This window comes from Haliaeetus albicilla, chromosome 25 (genome assembly GCF_947461875.1).
Source record: "Haliaeetus albicilla chromosome 25, bHalAlb1.1, whole genome shotgun sequence".
Classification (NCBI taxonomy): Eukaryota; Metazoa; Chordata; class Aves; order Accipitriformes; family Accipitridae; genus Haliaeetus; species Haliaeetus albicilla.
The window spans coordinates 19,433,266-19,457,702 of NC_091507.1; the positions used below are offsets into that span (position 1 = coordinate 19,433,266).

A 24,437-nucleotide genomic window follows, 5' to 3' on the forward strand; every position below is an offset into this window, starting at 1 on the left:
GTGCCCCCAAAATACAGCCATAACTGCCTCAAAAGTTTCTTTAAACTGATTGTGATTTCCCTGGGCCATTTGCAACATTACTGGGATGTCCCACTGAAACCAGAGCTTTTTAATACGCAGATGCCACACTCGTCGTCTGTCCCTGACTAGTTCGATTCACAGAAATTATTTTGATATTACTGATGTCCATCCTGTTAATTCCTCCTGGATGCCCTGTAACAATAGGTAAAAACCACTGCGCCTGGAGTAAAACATAGCTTTGCTGCTGCAGCCTTGCGAGGTTTTGAGCATGGCTAGCATTTACCTGGAGCACGGGTCTTTACAAATTCCTGCAGTAAAACGAGCCTGCCGGTCGTGACTTCTCCCTCCGGCCCTCCTGCTGACCCTAGGTGTGCCATCCCTCCACGCACCTCCTGGATGCTGGGTCTCAGCTTTGCTGCACCGATGCATACCGGTTCCAGCACCTGCAAGAAATTAAAGAGCACTAAAATACTCCCCGGAGCCGGTCGCTCATCCTAACAGCGGACACAAAACCCCAAATTCCTTTCAGATGAGAACATGGGCACATCTGCTTGCAATCATCTTTCTCCAGGCAGCCGGCCTGATTAAGCAGAAATGTGATTCTCCACACTTGGTCCAAGGAGCGCTCAGCAGACGCCTGCAGCCGAGGGGCTGGGATTCGGGAGAAGCAGAATAAACGCGCCTTTCACGCCCGGCATCCCCGGCAGTCCCGCGGCTCCCGCGCTCGCAGCCTCGGTCGCTTCTTGCCCTGCTTGCAGGAGGCAAGACATGCTGAAATAAAGAGAAACTTGTTCTGTGGCAGGAAAGGTCATTTCTTCTGGCCAGGCATTTGGGAAGGAGACAGGAAGCGTATTATTTTAAAGGTAAACTGATAAAATATTTGTTTGCTGGAGGAAGGGGAGGAATGTCAAAAACATGTCAGTGTTCTTCAGAAAAAATTATTGTGGCGTCTTACTCCTGCCCTGACAACAACTGTGGGGTATCGTAAATAAATGTTTTATTCTTCGGCGGTCTGTAGTCTCATGCAGGGTATTTTCCTTGCTGGAAGGATGCTCTTTGTCCGTCTGTGCACGCGCGTGTGTGTGTGCACACCGGGGTGTGAATACACGCTCCATAGCAGAGGAGATGGCTGAAAATACTAGGAGTGGGTGTAGAGGGATATTAGCAGAGACTTTGGTAATGCTATTGTTTGTTTCTTAATATTTTCTTTATTGCAGCTGACCAATGAGGAAACAACTAAAAATCACTACTTTAATGAAAGCTACTGTTTGTAGCACTGATGCCTTATGGTTTACGTACTTTTGTAGATTTGTCAGATTCCATTTCAAAACTTGCCTTCCGTGCTGCTACGCAAGAGGACTGAAGAAGTAATTTATAGGTGCAGTTAAGAATGCCATGTTTGGGGAATAAAGGGAAAGTATTTGTTTTTTACAAAAGCAAGCTCGGAGACTGAGTAGCTTAGCTTCACTGTGATTCCTGAAAGCAAGCTGAAGGCAGCGGCCACACTATTACTTTTAATCCTCAGATCTGATCATCAGTTAATATGTTTGTAACGGCTCGGTTGCTCCCCCTCCCAAGGCTGGTTTTTACCAGCTCCTAGTCCAGATATAACCTGAGGACTCAAACCAGGTCTGCGGAAGGCGTACTCTGCCAGCGTGGCGATGCAGTCGTAGCCACAGGGCACGCGTGTCCCAGCCCAGCTGCTGCATCCCTCCGGCTGGACCCATTAAAAGGGTCAGAAGTGACGATTCACCACGTCCCCGGCTAACGAACGCGGCGGTGCAGGGAAACGCTGGGGGACCTGGGGAGAGGCAGCCTGCTTTGCGGTTGCTGTTTGGAGGCACGCGATTAAATCAGGCACCGACTTCTCCTAAACTCATTGAACTGAACACTTGCCAAGACCTGCCAAGGTCTTGTTTTAGGCCAAGCTATATTCTTGGCCTCAAACAAATGCCTAAGAGAGAGGAGAGCTCTCCTGAACAAGTCTGACTCTGGGCATTTTAGGAATCTAGCTGGTTTAAGGAAGCTTTTAATGTGAGAGTAGGGTGGAAGAACATTGTCCCCTAGCAAGTGCAGGGAATGGTGATGGACAGACAGTGTTTTAAAAAAATTTTCCATGCAGGGGTCTATTCACTTGTCTGCATGTTTGACTGTTGCAGTTTATTCACCTGCATTCATGTACAAGTGCAGAATTTTAAGGGGACAGTAGGATGACCTGTGCTAGTGCATGAAGATTCAAAGGGAAACATCTGTCATTAAAAAACAATAGGGGAAAACATTTATTTAGCACAGGCTGGAATACAGAAATGTTTGCATGCTGTGTTTGGCTTGACTTACTATAGGCAAGACTTAATGATGTACAGAAGGGTTGTCTGAAAGAAGCTGTGCGGGGTCTGATATTTTCTGGGGCTTCTCTCCTGAATGTTCATTTGGATGTTGCACCACACTGACACTGTAATAAATCCGTGCGGGTATTATTTAGAGGTCTTATACTCAATATCTTTTTTCTAATACTGCTTCATTCCCTGTGAATGCTAATGCGGATATACGGAGATGAGCAGCTCTCTGCTGATAGACATAGATGGGATGCCTTTAAGGCTGTGTCAACAGCTTCTGAAAATATTGATTGCCACGTGTGGTTACTGAGAAAAGATGCTAAAGCCTTTGGAACTGAACAGTTAACAGAGCGTGGATCAAACCTGGATTTTCACTTATAGGAAGGATAAGCCCTTATGTCAGTCCATCCCTATGGCAGTCAGCCAGTCTGATGGTTGGGTCGCGGTGTAGCAATGGGAAAATGCACATCTTTCTTTGTTACCTCTGCTTTGTGAGGGCTGTGCTTGCAGAGAATATTCTTACCACTCGCCACGCAGCTTTCATCCTCAGCAGGAGGCACAAGTCTTTAACTTCTGAGAGTAAATGTAATTTGTCAAGGCCTTGCAGAATTGGGTCCCGCTCTTGCCCCTTGGTCTTTCCGATCTGTTACGCTACCACCCTTTGCCTGCTCTGCTGCTCACCTGCAGCCCCTCCGCTCCTCGTAGCACTGTCATCAGCCATCGTCCTTTTTCCGATATTGCCTGAAACCACTGCCGTGCAATTGATGGGAAAACGATAACGGTTAGGTTGAAGGAAAGTTGGCTTTGGCTGACATTTTTGTGTAAATATGGAGCAATCAATTTCATGGGTGATTTGTAAATGTACAAACTCTACGCTATCGCCTGTCTTTTCCTTCCTTTCGCATCTGAGAGAGATGCATTGATTTTAAGGCTAGAAGGCATCACTCTGGGCTGACCACCTACATAATTCAGATCCTCTGACATCCCTGTGTAAACTCACGTTTCAGGGTCAAGAAGAGTACTTGTGACAGAGACTGTCTTTTAGCAAGAACCACCCTCCCTCCGTCACTGATTAAGAAAGATCCACGTAGTCCAAGACAATCCTTCTGAAGTTGTTCCAGTGTTGTCCAGGAAAAATGTCTTATACCTTCCACATGCTTGTTAACACCCATCTGAGATAGACAGATAGATAGATAGATAGATATTTCCTCACAAGTTAGACTCTGAGCCCATTAAACATCTGATTAGGTTATAAGCACTCCAGAAGGGAGGCTGCTCTGCTATCTGCACAGGCATTGCCAGTGCACAGAATTCAAATATTGGTAAAAAAAAATACACGTTTCATAACTGTAATTGTTCTTGTCACAAACTCAGCCTCAGATCATTTTGGATAATTCATTCCTGAAGTTGCTCACATAGTCTGGGGAGGGAAGAGGCAGATTATATATATTTTTTTTCCAATATATTGCTATGTGGAGAATGTGCTTAGATCTTTGAATAATATTCCTGGTTTGTATTGTTTATTTACTTATAAGAGTTTAGTTCTCTGTGTGAGAACTTATTTTTAAATGAAAGTATGTGATGTTTAAGTGAAAACCAGAGATGAATATGAGAGAGAAACCTCTGATAAAATAAGAGGTGGAAGTTGTCTATAATGAAACCAAAATGAAGGTATTCTGTCAGCCTTTGTTTTACTTTTTGCTTCTTTTTTTAGCCTAGCCTGGAGTTGTCTGTGCGCTCGCAGGGAAATCAATCTGTGCCTTGGGCAGCAGGATCTCTCCATGGCTAGGGGAGACTGATGGATCGTTTCACATATTGAGACTGTAGGTTTGATGGGAACTGTATAGGAATGGTGACAGTAGTGGAGAGTTGAGGGGTTTGGCTTCTTTACTAAAATATATACCTTACAACATATGCTCCTGTTTTTCAGATAAAAAGTCTTCTCTCCGCTATGTATTCCTCCGTTCTTTCTGCTGTGCATTCCTCTTCTCTTTCTTCTGTGTATTTCTCTCCTTCCTCTCTATACATTTCAGTATGGCTTTTTTTTAAGTAAAAAAATAAATTAATACATCATGTAAGGTTAGTACTATGGAAAAGCTTTTCCATAGGCATATTTAGTGGCTTTGTAATGATTCAGTGATTTGGTTATATTGGGCTCTTTTTTTTTTTTTTTTTAAATTGTAACACTATTTCTCATTAAATGGCCAACCCAAACCCCATGACAAAAATTCCCTATGAAATGATCAAGGGTAAAGTGTTGATTTTACTAAACCCAAGGACAAGTGTTGCATTTGAATCAACAAGACCAGGATTCTTCTTGTCATGGTGCCTAAAATCAGCTCAGCAGCAGGCCAGGCTAGGTCTCTGAAAAATGTGCTCCCACATCAGGTGCTGGATGCTTCAAAGCATGACTGATCTGGGCTCCCCGGTTTTCTCTTCATTGAAGAAAAAGGCAGCAAACCTCCTATCTGCTCCTGTCTCCTCCCTGCTGCCCAGGGAAGCAGTGGAGTCACCATCCCTAGAGGTATTTAAAAGACATACAGATGTGGTGCTTAGGGACATGGTTTAGTGGTGGACTTGGCGGTGTTAGATTTACAGCTGGACTCGATGATCTTAAGGGTCTTTTCCAGCCTAAATGATTCTATGATCTTACCGCCTCTGATTAACAAGTGATTACCAACAGCAAAGTTATATTGGATGTTACATACTGTCCCTGCATCTGCGTTAATCAACATGAAAAATGAAAGTTTAAATGACCATCTTTAAGAAGACGTTCCTAACCGAGTCATTACTTGAGTGGAAAGAAACAATCTAATACCACTGCACGGCCTCTCCTGATCTATCATGTACTCATTACTGTGCTCGTGTCTCATTTCTCTAAGGTACAAGAAGTCCTCGAAGGTTTGTCTGCGTGTTTACTCACTTCTGTATGGCTAACATGGACACACATGGGAGAGAAAGAGATCAGTGTCACCAGAGCATCACTGTGTAATTACCCTGCTCAGGTCCTCCCCAGCTCCAAATAATGTTCAGCTAATATGTATTAGACTTACAGCCTCTGCATCGTTGCTAATTATCGGGTGAAAGCATCTTTCCATTGTGGCCATTAGGTGGTAACGTTACCTAATAGAAAAGCAGTCACTGTCCTTTGCTTAGAAGAGTACTACAGATCTGCAGTGCAGGGTGTGAAGAGATGTTAAACCAGGAAAATGTTCTTTAAAGCAAAAATCACTGCAGCCGTCCTTGAAAAAAAAAAAAAAAAAAGGGAGTTGGACACAAGGGTTTATAGTGGCAGATTTTGAGAAAGGAGGAGGCAAAAGACTTTTGTGTTGGTTTTGGTAGAAGTAAGCGATTAAATCGCTCACCCCACCTTGAAGAATTACAGCCTCAGAATTCCTATTTCTGAAGCAGATTAGCTTTCTGCTTAAAGTGTATATCTGGTCTGGCCCAGAACGGGGCTGTCTTACCCACCGGGACATTTCTGACGGAGAGCAAACCACATGCTGGAGATGGATGGCAGCGTATTAGCTCCTCCGTGCCACATCCATCCCCCGTGGCAGGAGCTCCAGGGCGTAAGAGCAATTACGTCAACGCCAAGAGGAGCTAGCAGGGACTTCAGAAGCCTGCCTACATCCACAACTGTGGGCAGGTTCTTCTGCTTGGGTGAAGGAGACCCCGCTTGAGTTCAGCAGCTGTGCAGCCCTAATTAGCACAGACGGAACTAATGGGCCCTGCGGTGAGCTGGGTCAGGCCCTGTGCCGGGTGTTGGGATCAGAGCCCGGCGGTGTTCCCCTCCGGCACCCACCGAACACAGCCCCAGGAGAGCAAAAAGCCGAGGATGGAACGCCTGCCCTTCCAAGGGAGCCACGTTTCTGTACGACGGCGTTTTGCGAGACCCAGGCGTAGCGGCAGCAGACTGGGATTTAACCTTTCTGAGATAAACGGGATTCTGTAGGGCTCTTATGATTAAAAATACATGCGTGCATGAATACTGGCAGGACAGACGCCTAAATGATCACAACGGGCAAAAAAAATCTCCCCTTAAATTTCCATACCCCGCAGCCGTGGCACTGCCAGGTTGGCACACGCGCCCTTTGAAGTCTCCGGCATCCAAGCACAGCCGGGTGCAGTGGGGCTTCATACGGGAAGATTAAAGATGTCACGATCTCTTACTCAGCAGCAGCAGCACGGAGAGACTACAGAAAGTGCATTCTCCTGGAAACAAACCGAACCGTAAATCAGAAAGGTAATCTAACATCAGATGAACAGAGGCGCGGGCTTGTTCACGGGCAGGGTGCTGGTGAAACTGGAAAGCGCAGATATAAAGCAGAGCCAGCAAGAGCGGCCACAAAGCAGATCAAGAGAGGTGTAAGGTCACACGTGATAATGTCACGAAGACAAGCGAGGTTTCTGCTCTGATAACCTGAGAACCGTGCTCCGAGCTGGGACACGCTGCCTGTTATTAAGGCTCCCAAAGGCTCACGTTCGACCCGAGGAGAGAGCAATCGCCTGCCCTCCGCCGCGGATGGCTTTGCCGTATTTCGGCCATTCGGGCAGACGTTTTGCGTGCCGGGGGGCCTGCAGCAGGCAGGCTGGCGGTGCTGCTGAAGATTTCAGCCCGTGTGGTTCCTACCTGCCTGAGAAGGCAGGCAGGGGATTGCAGGTTGGTTTGTTTATGCTAAAAATGCCTGGTGGGCTTCAGGCGATGTTCTGGCTCCTGTGGTCTTGAAACAGGGGCTTCAAACAGAGCGAGGGGTGGCAGCAGCTCTCTGGGATGCGCCCCTTTGCCTTCGCCGTGAAAACAACCCCACTTTGTCCCATTTCAAATTTAAAAAAAGAAAAAAAAATAGTTTCAAAGCACATGCTCGGTAGGCGTGCGCTGCGTCCCTGCAGGTCTCTGAGGCTCACGTCCACGCTGGTGAGGTTGCAGCGGAGATGTGCGGGGCTTGCCCTGCCTCCCACGCTGTCGCGCATCGCTGCTGGGACTGAGGCACCGGGAAGGAAACCTTGGGTCGAGCCGACCTGTCACTGCCTCAAAGCCCTTTGCTCCTCCGCAAGCAAACTCGTTCTGCTCATAAACTTCCCCGCAGAGGCAGAAATCCACCCTGGAGCGTGCCCAAATTTAACAGGCATCCGAGTCATCGCTAAAGGGTCACGAAGGCACCAATTTGGCCTGTAAGGGAGCAGTTTTAGGCATTGCTCAAGCCTCAAATGCAAACTGGGAAGAGGAGGCGATCGGAGTGGGGTGCTCGGGTGGGATGGGATCGGTCTGTGTTCAGATCACCCCTCTCTCTGCTCTGCTCTGCTCGGGCTCATCGACTGAACCCGACCCTCAGCTATTCCGCAGGGTGCGGTAGACCTAATACCTTCCTCCAGCAAAAAGGAGAAGTTCTGTTTCACCATTTTCACCCCAGTCCCACTTCTGGCCATACTCTCCCTTCTTCCTTGGCCCCAGCTCTTGCAAACCACCTACTTGAGCCATCACAGCTCACTAGTCTTGAAGAAAACTAACCCAGCAGGAGTAAACCTGACTGTGGGTCTGCTGTTTTAGCACATTGAATTGGCTCCTAAAAGTACTAGAGCCAGTGTAGGTACAAGGGGAGGACCAGGTAGCAGCAGGCAGAGAGTCTTCCTTCTATTGGTAGTAGCAAGCCACCACATTGACTCAAGCTCTTCAGGGTTAGGCAGCTGCCTTGGGAAGAACAACCCAGTTCCCAGCCGTCCTCCAGTTTGTGCTGGATTCATCAGAAGGTACTGAACTGTGCGCTGGAAAGGCTGGCTCCTCTGGTGATACTCTTTACAAAGGAAGAGACTCACGTACGCTGTTTTGCGATGGAGTTTAGGGCTGCGGGTGGTGAGGGGAGGAATATTCCTCCAGCTGTGATGAAGGTGCCCAAGTGTTTGAAGGTGGCTGGGCTTGCAAGAAACTCCTCTTCTCGCAGCTTCCCCTGGTCTTGCATTTGCTGACGTGATGGTGGTGTGTCCCCAAAACAGCTTTCTGGTGAAGCATAAGGGAGGAAATCATGCTGTCGTGATGAGGATTTGCTTGAGGGCTTGGGAAGACAGGGAAACCCTGACAGCCAGGACAGGGCAGCTGGCGGTGGTATGGGACGTTCTTCAGGGAAGGGCTCGGTCACCGTGAACAGCGCGTGGTCACTGATGAGATGATGTAGCACAAGGTCAGAGAGTGTTTTTTATTATATCAGTAACACCCACCCCATGAGTAAGCCCAGAGTTTTGGGGAAAGAACTGGAACGTGTACAAACCATTAAGACAGCAATAATGTGTAGGAAGAGGGATGCTAAAACCAAATTGCTAAATTTTAGATTTTATGACTTTGCATTTACTAATCTTTGAACAGTTGCAGCCTGTTTCTTGGGTGCTTTTTTTTTTTTTTTCTTTTTTTTTTAAAGAGTGTGCATGCATTCTGGTTGTGAATAATAAAATAAGGGAATGAAAATAAGTAAAAAATAGCTCAGAAATAAGAGTCCAGAAAAAATGTTCTGAAGCATAAAAATAATTGTCCCGAGAGACAGCAGTAAAAGAAAGAGTGATTCGAATGAAATCAGGCTGTGGTAAAAAGACATGCAATGTAATGTACTACAGTCCCCCTCCATCTCCCTCCCTGTTAGATCGGACTCGCAGACTTGCTATATACTTACAGGTTTATCCTAAAAATATACTGGAGGCAGTGAAAGAGAAAAAGGAGAAGGATTTCTTAGAGAGAGAATTTTTTGTGTCCCTCTGCAGAAAGAAGCAGCCGTGATCAGATAATGTTGCCGAACTAATCTGCTTCTCACTGTGCTTATCACGAGAGCAATAAGGTTAATTCTGTAGTGAGGGCAGCAAAGCACTGTCAGTTAGTGAAGGGAGGAGGATGGACAGACCAACAGACACCATTTCTTATCTGACAGGGTGAGCCAGAAGCTACAGAAAATACCAGCAGTAACCAAGCACAGAGGAAAAAAAAGGAAAGACTGTATTTTAAGCTATCTTCTATGGAAAATATAAACAGTAATATTAATTAATGACATGGACCGAAGTAATGGTGCGACCAGATGAGATGCAGTGGGTGAAATGTGTCCCAAACCATGTGTCGAGGCCAACGAGACCCGTAGCCAGCAACAAATAAACTTTCCTTAAAGCAAAGGTGTTTGTCCTGGGACTTGGGGCTGGTCCTGTCACTGTCAGGAGGACTCTGGAGCAGTGGGAGAAATAGTATGAAACTCAAAATGTTTTGGAAAGAACTGACCAATGACTTAAATGTTCTCCCTTCTGTCTGGAAGGAAAACATGACTCCTGCAGTTTTCTTGGAACAGGCTGCAGAAAGCAATCTGGGGTGCCAAGTGCCTCTGTCCTAAGGCTAGTGACCAGGCCTATATGGCTGGGAGATTTTGTAAAATCCTCATAAACAGAAAATAATAATTTTCTCAGTGTCGGGAACACTGTTCAACGCTGTCCTGTTCTTGATCAAATGGGTCATTTCAGCAGATCATCAAAATCTTCATGGTGCTTCTTTGCAAAAGACAAAGTGTCATCTCCTGCAATCCTTGGCCAATTTCCAACTTATCTATTTGCCTACTAAGTTAATAAGCTCATGCCAGGTCCCAGTATTTTACCATAAGTCTTGTTATATTTGGTGGGTTTTTTTCCTTGAAAATCCAGCTTTGGGAGTCCTGTGATTATATGAGCATTTAATCTACACTACATTTAAAAACATTATTGTGTTGAAATGCTTGAAAACATGAAGCTTAATAAAAGAAGAAGGAAAGAAACCAAGATCAACCTTTTTAACGCCCTTTTTTTTGCTTTGAATTTCTGAATAACCTTGAATGGTCATTACTGATGCTATCTCTTACATTTTAATGAACACAACACAGTTCTCTCAACAGCTCCTGTGATGAGATGCGAAAGCAGAGGTGTCACTCTGCTATTCAGGAATCTCTCTGTACTTAATTTTAGGGAAAATGTACAATAATAATAAAGGCATTCAGACACAAATTCAGTGATGCTTTGGGGCCGAGATTTTTCCCCGGTTTAGTTCAGATCTGTTAAACAGCCACACACGCCCACATCACTTTAGGTAGTTGTAGAAACCACCGGGCTTAAAACCACAACACGTAAACTCGGAGATGACGCAGGGGAAACGGGGTCACCTGAGCAGTTTGGCGAAACAGGCAGCGAGCTGCAGAAGTGTTTAACAAAATCAGCTGGAATCTTATCTGCTTACCCCAAAAAACGTACACAAAGTCCTGCAGGCTCCAAAGACAACACTGGCTGGCAGTAAGGCTCGGCGATCGGGATTTCTCCAGCTCCATCGAGCTCCTTGCCTGGCTCCTGCCCGTTGTTCCTCAAGGTCAGGCTCAGAGCGGCTTTCTTTTGGATTGCTCCCAGATTTCTGCCTCGACACGCAGGCTTGCAAGACCATAGCCTCGCCTCATGCTGGGGATGGGGCGAAACCCGCCAGCTCCATCCTGCTATCCTGGCGTGGGCATCCCTCCGATTAGCGTTCCTCATTACGCTAAGGGGCTTGACGGAGTTTTACACGGTGTGTGAAAGGGGCCCTGCTCACCGCTCCTCATGACGGAGCTGTCTGCGGAACAGTCCTGCTGACGACATTAATTAACATCTTTCAACAAATTTTTGACACCAGGAGTCTGCCATTATCACCAGTGGTGATGAAAGACAGTTAACCAAATGATGTCATTAGCGCAGACTTGCTTACCTAGAGCCCTCGGGGATGCTGCGGGGCCGTGCTGGCAGAGAGCTCCCAGCACCGGCGTGCCAGTGGAAGCAAACCAAGCCCCAAGACAAGCCTTAAACTCCTCCGTGCTGTTTTAAAGAGGGTGATGCCACTGCTGATAGAGAGAGCCCAGGAAAACAGCGCAGTATCAGGTGCACACACAGCGGCTATGTTTTTACGTGGCAAATAGCAGAAAGGGGTACTACAGGCATATTAATAAACAGGAATGCTCATTTGAAGGTAAATACTTCCAATAAAGGTGCAGTAGTTGCAAGCTCAGCAGAAAAAAAATGTGTCTTACTACAACACCAGGGCAACACTGCCTTAGTCCTTAAAACAACCTAGAAAGGAAATAAAGATTGCTACTGGGAAAACACCCGTCACCTTTCACCGCTGCCTTTGAAAATAAGTGGTGTTATATTTTTACACAACTTTTTTACTTTATGTCAAAAATTTCTGTGCCTTGAACTGAGAAACTGACCTCTTCTGGGAAGATACTGCACTCAGTTTAACCCTAAGCATTATATTCTTCTGTCAATCACTTCTTCCACCACTAGAGCAACAATTTTCTACAATAACCTTGCACTTGAGTCAATCCATTCTCTGGGTTTCACCAGATAGCATTTTATCTCAGCAGCTTCTTAAGTCATCGTGATATATTTGGCATACAGAGGAGGTTTTGTGCTTTGTATTCCCTTGGCCCAGAGGCACCAAGTACCTGAAGTCCTGCAGAGGCCCAGCTCCCACGCAAGGCTCGTTACAAACCGACCAGCTGAACAAAACACCCTTTGCCATTACCAGCAGACCATAAATATTCATGAGTTATCTCCCTGGTTTTATAAATTACCTACATCATGGCTGTTTCATGTAGCCTTACATATGTGCTCTTCGCTTCTGTCCCTTCTAGCTATATTCTGCAACTAGCTATCCAAAAACCTCGGGTGGTTTTAGTGAAGAGGCTGGCAACGTTAAGCTGATGAAAGAGTGCGTTGATTCAGCAGAAGGGGCGTTTGCTTCCAACACATGGTGTTAAGTCCGCTGCCGCTTGAAACATGGGGCTGTAGGGGAAAAAAAAAACACACTCAAAAGCAGCGACAGAAAGGACAAACTAATTGTGCTTCCCAGCTGCATGGTAGTTGAGCTGGAACACAGGTCTCCTACGCGAGTGCTTCCATCACAGGGGTTTGGGAGTTGCTCTGCCCCTCCGAGCCACTTTGGCTGGAGCAACCACATTGATTTTTCAAGCTGTTGCTGCTGCCGCTTCAGCCGGGATGAGCAGAGAGGCCTGAGCGTGAGCTCGAGGGTGCTGGGGGATGGAGGGAGGCAGGGGAAGGGCTTTGGGTGCAGCTCCAAGTATGGTTTTCACAAGGGGAGAGATGCGTGGGGCGATGGGGACGGTCACCCGAAGCGACGATTCAGGCGGGGAACCCGTGCCGCTGCCGATTCTGCGTTTTATGATGCGTGGGAAAGCCAGCCACAGGGTCTCGTCGCACTCCCGCAATTAGCTGTGCCTGAAAATAGCACTGACGGGCTCCTCATCTCATCACGGGGAGCTGCCACACCACTGCACAGCTCCCTCGCCATACACACGCGTATACGTATATATAGACACGTATCCGATATACATATTTATATACACCTACAATATATATACCGTGTGTACACATACTGATCTGCAACCAATTTGGAAACAATCCTTGGATCAGGGAGCCGATGCCCTGGCGGTTGCCAGATTTCTCACAAGCAGGTTACAGAGAGAGCCCGGCTCTTCTTCATCCCTCCTTAAATCCCCCCCGCGCTCCCGGCTGGACCCTGGCACAGCTTCAGCAGGAGGCGAGACGCCCGTAAAGTGTCGTGGGTCTTTGCCGCGAGGGAAGAGAGAGGTTTGTGCCCGAGGATGGGCAAGGATTTCGCTAGGCTTCACCTGGGGTGTTTCTGGCATTTGCAGGGGAAGGAGCTGAGAGAAGCCGAATTCACCGAGGGAAGCTGAAGTCCGAATTAGGAAAAGGCAGCCTAAGTTTAGGCACCATTACAGTTACGATCCTGCTGAGCAAGGACTTTCAGTTTGTGAGTTCAGCTTTTGGTCCCTGAGGTCTTACTATAAGCTAAACCTGTCTATATGTAGAAAAAGAAAGCTGAATTATTTCTTTTAAAGCTGAGCGGTTAAAATGCATTGTGGTTTTCTGTGGACTTGAGGGGTGGGAGGGAGGGAGAAAAAAACCTGAACTAAGCCACCTTTGGTCGATTCCGATTTTGTTTTCCCATCAAGACAAGCTCTTGCTTTTCGTCTGCTGTTACAGGCAACTGACAAACGGGTTTTACGTGTAGAGAAATGTTAAATGACGTGCTACAGCTATTTATTTTTTTTTTAATTCCCCTGTAAGAAAAGCCTGCAGGAGTTGCTGAAAGGTCTTTGCCAGTTGCGCTGGATTATGTGTAACCACCACCAAAAAAAAAAAAAAAAAGTGCTGCTGGGAACTGGCAAACAAAAGCCTGGATGCCTCATCCTGCCAAAACTCATCTCACTCCACCTTCGAACGCAAAGCGCACACGACCACGGGAGCCCACGGCTGCCGATACTGGGAGCGTTCCCTGCCCCTCCCCGTGGCGTCGGGTCGGGTCGGACTGCTCCGGCTCCAGTTCTGGCTCCATCATCTCCATCTTCCTCCCGCCCAGGTGGGTCGCCGCCATGCCGCTGCCGTGCCCCCGCGGGGCCCTGCCTGGGGCTGCCTTCCTCCTCCTCGTCTTCCTCCCGCTGCTCTGCACAGCCCCTGGTGAGTGAGTGCAGGCTGGGGTGTGGGGAGGGAAATTCTAACCCGAAATGTCCCGGGGAATGGGAAAAAGCCTTCCCCTGGCCTCCCGTGTGGGTGAACGCTTTTAGTCCCTCCAAAAGTTGTGCAAGTTGAACATTTTTTTTTAAAAGAGCTTGTTTTCCAGTGAATAAAGCGTTTGGGAGCAGCTGAGTACTCGCAGGTCTCCTGTTGCACTGCCCAGCCCTGGGCTAAATTAAAGCCTTGGATCCCTTCTGGGAAAGGGCTTCAGCAGGACAACAGCTTTGATGTGCTTTGGGACTTTTCGGCAAGGAAAAATTTTGCAGCATTGGTTGTTAGCATGCCCCTCGCTCCCTGTGACAAGGGTTTTCCAGGATTATCGTGCCACCCTGGATGCTGTGTCACGGTACTGGGACCAGCTGCGGTCCTCTGCTGAAAAATATAATAATTTAATTGGTGAAGAAGGCCAGTATTGGGGTGCCCTGGCCAAGAAGAGCTGGGGAGAGCATGCTGGAGTGTCAGAAGCTTCCCTGCAGCATATGTTGCGCTCGAGCATGGAAATGGGAGCAAAGGGAGGCATTGGGAAAAACTTGCTGTTGAGCTGGAACTGTGGCAAAAATACTTCGAGTATTTTTTGAGATACGACCTTTTTTGGGTTGTTATTTCCTTCTTAGTAAATGCCGGTGTTTTATTTTTGTCTAGATGTTTCAAGGGGAAATAAGCTTAAACTGATGCTTCAGAAACGCGAAGGTAAGTAAAGAGACAGCAAAGTGCTTTCCCTTATTTTTCCTTTGAGGCAGTTGCTGCTATCGGTCAAAGCGTTGTCCCTCTACCTCCGGCTCCAAGCAGGCAGGCAGAGGAGCAGCGTACAACACCCCGTTCAAAGCCGGTAGCTCACAGCCGCTCTCGCTACGTACTGAACCAAAACCTCCGCACGTACGGAGCCTGTGCCTGCGTGTCCGTTTGGGACTCGGAATTGGCGAGGCTGGAGGCTCTACTTACCGCAGCCCCCTCCAAAAACCAAGCTTCCCAGCCTCAGGCAGCATGCCTATGTTTTGCTCTGCGCAGCGTATAGCACCTACCTTTTCCAGCACATGCACGGCAGCCGTGGCATTTATCTGGTTTATTCTGGGAAGTCACAAGCTTTTCCAAGGAATTACAATGCACGGAAAGACTGCTGGCTCAGGTGCAGAGAAGAAAACGTGCAAAGCGGGCTTGCTCGCGATGCTTTCACTTGTTCCCTTTGTTCTCTTGGCCCCTTCTTGGAAGACCGCTTTCTACGCAGTCCAGCAGCAGTCCACGTGTTTGTTCAGGTCCCCTGGTGAGAGGGACCATCCAGGAGAAGGCTTTTGGAGCCTGCAGACAACATGGCCTAGACCAGGAAGAGCTGCAAAGCCTTGAATTGGTGATGGAGGGAGCACGCAGCCCCTTAATTCCAGCCTCGCTCCCCTTTTCCAGTTGCGCGCTAAAGCGAGCGGGCTAAGTATGCAGTACTGGTTCCCTCGCTGGCAGCATCCCACGTGTGAGGCTCATTCACACGGCATTTGTTCAGCTGTCCCGCTTCCCAGTAATAACACCCAGCTCCAGCACACTGGGAGTTATCGGTTTCCAGCTCATCACTGCAGGGCAGCCTGCCGTTTCCCACTCTTCCCGCGACAACTCATCCATCACTTTTACCTCTCGACTCTCCTGCCCGCTGCAGTCCTTTGCCTCCCCCGTGAGTCTGCCCGGCTCCTGCTTCAATGGTTTTCACATCTCCGCCTGACTTCCCTGTCTGCTCCAGCCTCTTCCCTCGCATCCTCCAAAAATACCCATCGGCACCCGGGTTCTTGGTCTCTCCCTCATTGCAGTGAACCCCCTGAAGCCAAGACATTCCTCCTACTCGTGCTTCTTGTTTCACAGGATGACCAAACATCCTACCACGTTTTATCATTTCTATGCACAGCGGGGGGCTAGCCAGTCCTCACATCCATACCCTTCCGAGGTACACCTCCCTTCACCAGCTTGTTACTAGTGTTACTCCAGCTTCTTCACGCTTTTTAACTCCACCTCACATCTTCATTCCCATTTCTGCAACAGCAGCACACAGAGGCCGGTCTCCTGTTCTCTCCACAAAGCACAAACGCATTGTGTATATGCTCCTTGAGGTTGGGTTTATTTATTTAAATACCTCACTTAGCTTCTGTCCTTGAGCTCAGAAGAGCTTTTTGAAAATCCAAGAGAATGAGGGCAGCTGAGAAATCCTATTACACCGATGATTGCTGGGTTTATTACTGTTACTGCTGCTACATGCGTCGGGCTGCCAAGCACAAAGGTGATGGCATAATACAAGAAGCATTTTCTTACTTGCTGCAAGCCGTACGCTTCAGGCTGACTAAAAATTTCCTGGCATGCCTTTTTTCTGGGGGGGGGGTGGGGGGGGAATTAATTTCAGCCCCTGTTGCCACGAAGCCCGAGGTGTCAGTGAAAGAAGCGGTGGCCAAGGAGTTCCTAAGCAGCCTGAGACGGCAGAGGCGTCAGCTCTGGGACAGAAGCCAGGCCGACGTACAGCAGTGGTACCAGCAGTTCCTCTACCTGGGATTCGACGAGGCGGTGAGCATAAGGCTTTCAAGGGTTGGTAAAGCTTTAGAATACACGGCTGCGAGCATGGATGCACAGCCACGGGGGCACCCGGGGAGAAGCTACCTGGCTTCTGTTCACAGATACTGCCATTTCTTTTTTTTTTTTTAAAGTAGCAAATGTTGCACAGAAATATAAGCTCCGTTATTTGTTAGAGATTCCTGCGTTGTTAATCGAAAAAAAGTGACATCAAAATCTCATGTGGAGCTCTTGCCTGCTACTGGACTTCAGCTTAATGAATTGCAACCAAAGTTTGCTTTGAGAAATAGGTGGCCAGACCCAAAGCAATCAATCGTATTTCAGGAAATTAATTTGGCAGCCTCAACCTAATCAATTTGTTTTTTAACATGGTGAGAAATCCACACCATGCTGGCCCTGACTGGCACTCCTCAGTGAAACTGCACTAACATTACCCACGAAATGCAGGCACGTGCCTCTGTGGCACGGGCAGCTCCTGACCATTGCGAGCGCTGGCAGCTGTGCCTCCACTCTAAATGTGAAAGGAAAACCCTTCAATAACATGCAGCCAACCTCCCTTCAAATGAGGAGGATACATTTTTTTTAAAAAAGTTAATTTGGAAGAACACTGGAGTGGAATCAGGAGTTCCCAGCTCTGCTAAACAGATGCTGAAATAGGCAAAATAGGGCGAAAAATGTGCATTTAGTTGCAGTTCCACATGTAGAATAATTTCTACGTTAATAAGAGGTAAAAATAGTTATAGATGTTGAATTCTTGGCTTCTGTCAGCTGTGTGAATATGTTTAATGTGATTGCATTGGCACAGGCAAACTGGAGTACATTTTGGGCCTTCATGCTACGTGGATTGCTTAGAAGATGAATGCACTCATTTTCAAAGCTGGAACAATTAGAAAAATAATCCTTTGCTTGAACTGAAATAATGAAGGATACATTTTTTTGTATCCTCCCGGACATTATGCAGATAAAAGTGACTTTTTAACAGCATGGCTATATCCTCCCTCCCCCAATAGGAATAGGAAAAATGGGAAAAGTGGTTTTATGCATCAGAAACTGAAGACTGGGGGCAAATACCAAGAAGTAAGTAATAAGGACAAACCATGCACATAAGATGAATTCTCCTCTGAGTTCCTGTGTGCAATTCAAAAACTGAAATGAGGTCTGTTGTGGGATACAATGAATCCACTTAGTAGGTTTTCTTGGGTATTAAGACACAGTTTTAACAATGAAATAACTGTTTGTTCCAGCAAAGGACTTGGGCCATACTTACCCATTGTGTATTTTGCAAAACTTTTTTTTCAAATCTCAGCCAAAAATATTTCCAAAGAGTCATTCAGATGGAAAGGCTTTGGCTTGGCAAGTATTTGATATCCTTGCACACAGTTTTTCCTCTGCTGTTGTGAGCAGAATTGAACTGCTTCTTGCGTTTCCATAGCTAGAAGGCTGCACTGTACCTTCGTTTTTACCATGCAAAATGGGAGCGAAAGATCACAGGCATAAAACAAAAGCCTGTTGCACCTACTTTGCAGTCAGGGACATCGTAACTAAAGGCACGGGGCAATGGAGAACCAAACCTTTAAAGTGCAAAACAGTGACATGTTTTTGTAGTTCACCATTGAAAAGGTAATAGAAATATTAAAGGTGCTCAGTGCACGTTTCAGTTGCAGGCGCTCTTGATTTAAGCACCTGACAGTAGGCAGAGGGGGCAGGTCCCAGGTGGGGCTGGGCAGGACAATTCCTGCACTCCGGACCCTGATAATCCCATAGAAGAGGTAGGTACAAGTCACAAAACCCCTCAGATCTAAAGATCTCGTTTTGACAAATACGCAAAGGATCTGAATTTCCAAAAGAGAACCTCTTGCACCACTTCTGTTTCACTCTCTTCGTTGTAAAGTTCCAGGCTTGGAAAGCAAGTATTTTTTTTTTTTGGCAGAAATTTGAAGATGACATCTCCTACTGGACAAGCTTAGGGCGTGCTCGTAATGAATACTATGGTGGATACTACCAACACCACTACGATGAAGATTCCCCAATTGGCCCACGAAACCCGCACACCTTCAGGCACGGAGCAGGTGTCAACTATGATGATTACTAATGCCATTTATCTTACTATAGCTGGTGCCTATAGGGCTGCATTGGGCAAGGCTGAGCCCTCCCTCAGTCAGAATGACCCTGCTTTCCTTCTATTCATGTAAAATAGCAAGAGTAAAGGAACTGCCAGATTTGAAGCAAGCAACATGAAGGTTTTTTTAATTATCATTACTTAGTAGTACACTATATATAAAGTGCTATAGAAATAAAGCTTTTTTGATAAAATAAACAGGTTGCCATTATTTAGTAGAGTTTGTAACAGCAAGTTTCATTCCAACTGTATTACTACAGATTCCTTTTCAAAGGGCTTTTCCATTTGCTCTCCTACAATCAATTGCAAAATTACATTTTATCATCTAGTTTGGCATCTAGAATACGTAATATAAGCCAACACATTTCAGATGTGCCTGCTCATTCAGGTTTGTGTCAACAAATAAATCCTATTATTCTTGGAGAGAAAAGAAAAAAAACCATTCCTCTCAACTGAAGAAGTGCTGCCTTGTTGCCTCCTCTGCTATTTCCATACCTACTGTGCACAGCCCTCCAGACCTGAGTGACGTGGCACTTCTAGTGCCTGTTGGGGCAAGGACACAGATGTTCACAAAAGCTAAATTCAGTGCAGAGGAGCTCAGCTCCCTGCAAAGCCTGTGAAAGGAAAGGATTCTCCAGGGAAAGGGCTCCGTGCAGCAACCTGCCGTCAGAAGTAATCGCCCAGACGCAGAGCATCTAACCCGAATGGCTGCAACCCCTCCCAGGCACGATAACCCAAAGGTTATCTTTAACGAATACTCCCCTTTGTGGCCTTTCCACTTAGCTGCAAGCTTTCAGTCTGGAATAAAATAACAAACTAAGCTATTTAAAATGAGGTTAGTATCAGACAGTATCCAACGCAGTCCCCAGACATAATTTCCTACCGTGAAGTTCCCTCTATCCCCAATTCAAACTGGAATCTAGACACATCAACATGTATCAGACACTAGGCATTTGTTAACGAAGTAGAGTGGATTAAAGGGGGGGTTGGTTGGTGGGGTTGCATGTGTTAAGAACCCCAAAATACAACCAACTTTTCTGCCACAGCAACATCAGCCATGTCGCTGCTTCTCTCCTGTTACTCTAAAGTCCTCAGGCAGACCTAAGCCTGGGAGGGAGATTTCAGCTGTCCAGGCTTCAGGAGGAGCTTGGTGGGGGAAAGCCCTGCTGGAGCTTGACAAGCACTGAGGATGAGGAAGGGGCAGGTGAGGAAGGCTGGCTGCTCCATGACTTCTGGAGCTGAAGAATCGGCATAAAAAGAGAGATGAAATGCATACTGCAAACTCTAGCAGTCAGAGAAAACAGCATGGACGCTTTAGCTGTCTGTCACCTAAAGCTTACAAAAAATTTCCAAAGCATGGATCATGGTAACACCATTCTTTACACTTCACTTACTTCTTTCTTAACTCTGAGTGTATTTCCTAATCTTTCACTTAAAGCCCCCGCTGTGTGATGGACTGGTGTCCAGGAGAGGCAGTCCAGCACTATCCCGCTCCCTGCAGCAACCCTTCCAGGTTTTTGCCGAGGGAGCCAAATTGAACAAACACGCTAGTCGCTTCTCCTCTGCACGCACAGATACGCGCTAGCCTAACGTGCTCCAAAAACTCAGCTTTCCCCTAGGTTTTGGAGCATTTGCTCTTAGTGGAATCCTTGCCAGTTTAATCGGTTTAAACTGGCGTATTTCCTTGGTAGAAGACCCTTTATTCCAAATACAGAATAATCATATTCTAAGTCAAGCACACACTCTTTTGCACAGTTGGAAAACACCTATTCCTAGAAGAATACTTTCATTTTGTGTCCTATCAAAAAAATGCACCGAATTTGGCAATGTTTGAACATGCTGATAATTTCCATCATTTCCCAGAATATAAAACAACTGGGAATTCAGACCTGCTGAATAAGGAAGAATTAAAAAAAGTGCTGTAAATAAATACCATCCCTCCCTAGGCCATGGTAAACTGTGTCCATTCCTGCAGGCTGACTCACTCCAGCAGCTTTCTGTGCCTTGCAGACTCACAACAAACTACAATCTCTCTCTTTTGGATTGTCTTAAGAAAAAAAAAAATCTTTTCCATTACTTTGTGCTGCACGCTGAAGCTTCCCACCATGTACTGGGTCTGGCTGGGATAGAGTTAAGTTGCTTCATAACAACATGTATGGTGCTGTGGTTTAGATTTGAGAGTAAACCAGTGTTGATAACCCAACATATAAATAATATTTCAGTTATTGCTGAGCAGTGCCTGCACAGCATCGAGGCCTTCTTGTTTCCCACGCCGGCCCCCAGCAGGTAGGCTAAGGGTGGGCAAGAGCTTGGGAGGGGACACAGCTGGGACAGCTGACCCAAACCGACCAATTCCATACCATATAATGTCTTGGTTGGCAATAAAAGCCGAGAAGAGGAACAAGGGGGTGGGGGTTTTGTCTTTTAGGGTAGCCATTGCTCAGAGAGTGGCCAGGCATCAGTCTGCTGGTCAGTGCCCTTTGCATCACGTTTTTTTTCACCCCCTTCTTTCCTTCACTTATTAAACTACTCTTAACTCCCAAGTTTGCTTACTTTTGCTCTTCCTATTTTTTCCCGTCCCATTGGGATGGGAGGAGTGAGCAGCTGTGGGTACTTAGCTGCGGGCTGGGGTCAACCCACCACAAAGCAATAGCTCTGAGGGGAGGGCACCTTCCCGCTTGCAGAGGGGTCCACCTGATTTGAAGTGCAGCAGTTGCAATGATGCAGAAGTAGAATCATAGAATCATTTAGGTTGGAAAAGACCTTCAAGATCATCGAGTCCATCCATCAAGTACATGCAATAAGCTACAAAGAATGCAAGCAGGTATGAGCCATCACAGGTTTGAGCAAAAGGAGGAAAACTTAAAAACAAAATTGTTAAATACGGACAGAGTGCTTCAAAGTTAACTACATTAACAAGTTAATTTCCTTTGACTATCCCTGTCCCAAAACACACACAAAACTGTGCGCCCCCTCCCAGCCTTTCTATTCTGCTGTGCAGACAGCACAGACCACTTCACATCATCATCATCATCACCATCCCCAGCCATCCTGGCACTGACATCACGTAACCTCTCCTGCAAGACAGAAGAGCAGCCATTGTTCATTGTGGCTCCCTGCAGAACAAGAACTGCTTGGCCCCAGTCCAGCGCTTCATGTTTCAAGACCCGACGCTGCCACATCCCCATTTGCGGGTGTCAGCCAGGCAAGTCCAGTGACCGGACTGATAGGGCAGTCCTGCCTCCTCTGCTGATAATACCTGCCAGGTAACCCTTCTGTCAAAGCATGGAAGTACTACTGCCGTGCCCCCCCCAGACACTCTCGTATACACCCCCAAGTCTCGACAAATTTTTCTCTCCAAATCCAGTGTCTTCAGCAGCAGCCTTAAATACATGTTTTCTTTTTTGGGGGGGGGGACTTCATTCCCTTTAAGTTCCTTTTTGTAACACAAACACATTGGGGATGGGTGATTGGGCATTTTTATCCCAGGACTGTTTCCCAGGTGGAAGATGGAGGTTTCCTTGCTCAAAACAGCTTTCTCTGCAAAGGGGTGGACAAAGCCCAGATTGTTGTGCTTGACTTTGATAGCACTTAAGGCTACCCCCCAGTTCCCTGCGGCTTCATGTTTTGGACCTTCCAGCTGCTTCAGCTGTGGCATGGATCAGGGCATTCAGTATCACCCTCCTTGCTGAAGAGCATGTCAAACTAGGGAAAAAATAGCAAGAATGGACCAGCTGTTGGTTGTTCCAGGCTATAAATGGCAACAAGGTGGACAAAAAGTTGTTGCCATGTTTGCTATTATGGAATAGGCAAGTGAGAGAAGGAAAGGGACTGGGAAAAGGAATAGAGAACCAGAGTCTGTGATCCAAGCACAGGCAAATGTTCACAGCAGAGCAATTATGGATTTGTGCTGGTTACATTCCCACTGATTTCAGGGAAGGCACGTATGGATGTTAGGGCTAGCAATGTTGAGTACGTACTTCCCTTGCAATTAACAAAGCATCTTCTTCCTATGGACAGGTCTTCTCCGATCAGCCTCTAACAACCTTTATGGACTTCTTGGCCTCAAGTAGCATTAAACTTAATACTAATAAGACTGGGGACTAGCTCAATCCATCACACTAATCAAAGCCCTGCTTTGCCCTCTGTAGCCTGTTCTCCAAGGCTAAGGAATTTGTGCAATTGTGTTTGACTTACCCCTCATCCTTGCCTCTTTCTCTCAACTTTGAAACTAAATTCCAACCCTGATGAAAGTGAAAGTTTTTTCAAATATATTACATTTCTAAAAAATTATTGAAAAAAATAGATGACAGAGACATTTGTAAATGCCCAGAGGGCAGTGAACTCACTGGCTACTAAACCTGCCGGAGTCTATATAGCTTAAGAGAAGCTGCAAACACCCTAGACACAGGAAGACTGTCAGATCATGATCTCCCCACATAGCAAAGAATCTAAATTAAAGATAGACATGAGGCTTCTCTAGACTATACCTTCACGGAACTACTTAAAATAAATTAGGTCTGCAAGCCCCACTGTAGCTTGTCTGTAGACCAGCAATGTGGTTTACAATGCTTCTGAGCAGCCTACATATAGAAATAAAGCAAAAGTACATCATGTTTAAAAACAAATAAAATTTAGAACAAAATACAAACCAAAAAAATTACAATGCATTCTGTTCAGGCATGAAAATGAGAACATGTCTCAGCTTCATTTACTCCTCCCAAGTCCTATGTTTCCAAGCTTTCAGTGCTGTACTCCACTGCCCTCCATCAAAAGTGGCTCTTCTGGAGAGACAGCAGCTGTTTCTTGCCTGTGACTCCCTGCAACCTTGATGCCCCTTTCTCCTTACCGAGATGTGTAACCCCAGATGGGAGCAGAGAGCACCAACATGCAAACCCTCACCTGTCTTCTCAAAGACTCGGTGCAGACCAGACCAAACTTGAAATTTCCCCAGACTTTCAGTCTTGAGCACCAGCCGACTCTGTTTTAACACCCACAATTCATGCCTTTCGAATCAGCCAGAAGGCCAGTCACCGGCTTCAAACACAAAGGGCAACAGCTGCCTCAGCTGCTGCTTCTGGAAGACACTATTTAGAAAGAATACAGGAGCTGAACCAGGAACCTCTGAAGCAAAAGCCAAAAACAGTACAAGGCAAGTAGCAAATCAATACGGTCTGTCACTCAGGCCCAGTGGGAAGCATGCTACATACTCACAGATGGGTTGTACTGGTACCAGCCATTTGCCCTCTCCCCAATTCGCTCCTTTTATGAAGGATGTCAGGCTGTGAAGTAACCTAAAAAGCTTTTAAATTCATATCTGTAGTATCCAAACATTGACATCCTGAGGGATTTTTTTTTTTTTTTTGAAAATGCACATTTTGTGCTAGTCTGCAGAAGCACATGTGTTCCAGTATAGTTTATGTATTTTGCACTGAAGTCATTGGATTAAACTGAAAAACAGCCCTGGAAGTATCAGCTGGCACCCACAGCTCCCATTTACTCTCAATGGCTGCTCTAAATGCTGGACTAGGGTTGCACCCTTGTGCACCACCTCTTCACAGATGCTTTGGCATCCAATGGCACAGTTTGCACAAGGAGTAAAACATAAGGAGAAAGAGCACCTTTCCCCAAATACGATCTAGAGCTCAAGGGTTAAAAACACCGTGTTGGGAGCTGATTAACAGTTCTCACCACAGAACTATTAAAGCAGGGGGCACTACTTTCACATACGTCCAGCTGTGGTTTTGAGTACAGAGAGAAGCTGTGCTTCGAGAGCGTATCAGTAATAATAGGTTACAGTCACATTTGGAGCAGGCGCACCACGGTGTACTTTTCAGGCAATTTAATAC

The 24,437-nt window shown here is 46.5% G+C and overlaps 1 protein-coding gene across 4 annotated transcripts; it reads left to right on the top strand.

The window, feature by feature from the left end:
- Window positions 1-635: 635 nt before the first annotated feature.
- On the top strand, window positions 636-18,786 carry ECRG4 (ECRG4 augurin precursor). 4 transcript variants are annotated; one of them, XM_069770156.1, is made up of 6 exons: window positions 636-884; window positions 13,049-13,113; window positions 13,777-13,874; window positions 14,574-14,621; window positions 16,306-16,463; window positions 18,400-18,786. In XM_069770156.1, exons 3-6 carry the CDS (start codon window positions 13,790-13,792, stop codon window positions 18,559-18,561), a joined length of 453 nt encoding a protein of 150 aa, XP_069626257.1. In that variant the 5' UTR covers window positions 636-884; window positions 13,049-13,113; window positions 13,777-13,789; the 3' UTR covers window positions 18,562-18,786. The 4 variants fall into 4 exon arrangements, with proteins under 4 accessions (XP_069626257.1, XP_069626256.1, XP_069626259.1 ...); XM_069770155.1 differs by lacking the exon at window positions 13,049-13,113 and having other exon boundaries at window positions 642-884; XM_069770158.1 differs by lacking the exons at window positions 636-884; window positions 13,049-13,113 and adding an exon at window positions 12,959-12,983.
- Window positions 18,787-24,437: the final 5,651 nt, after the last annotated feature.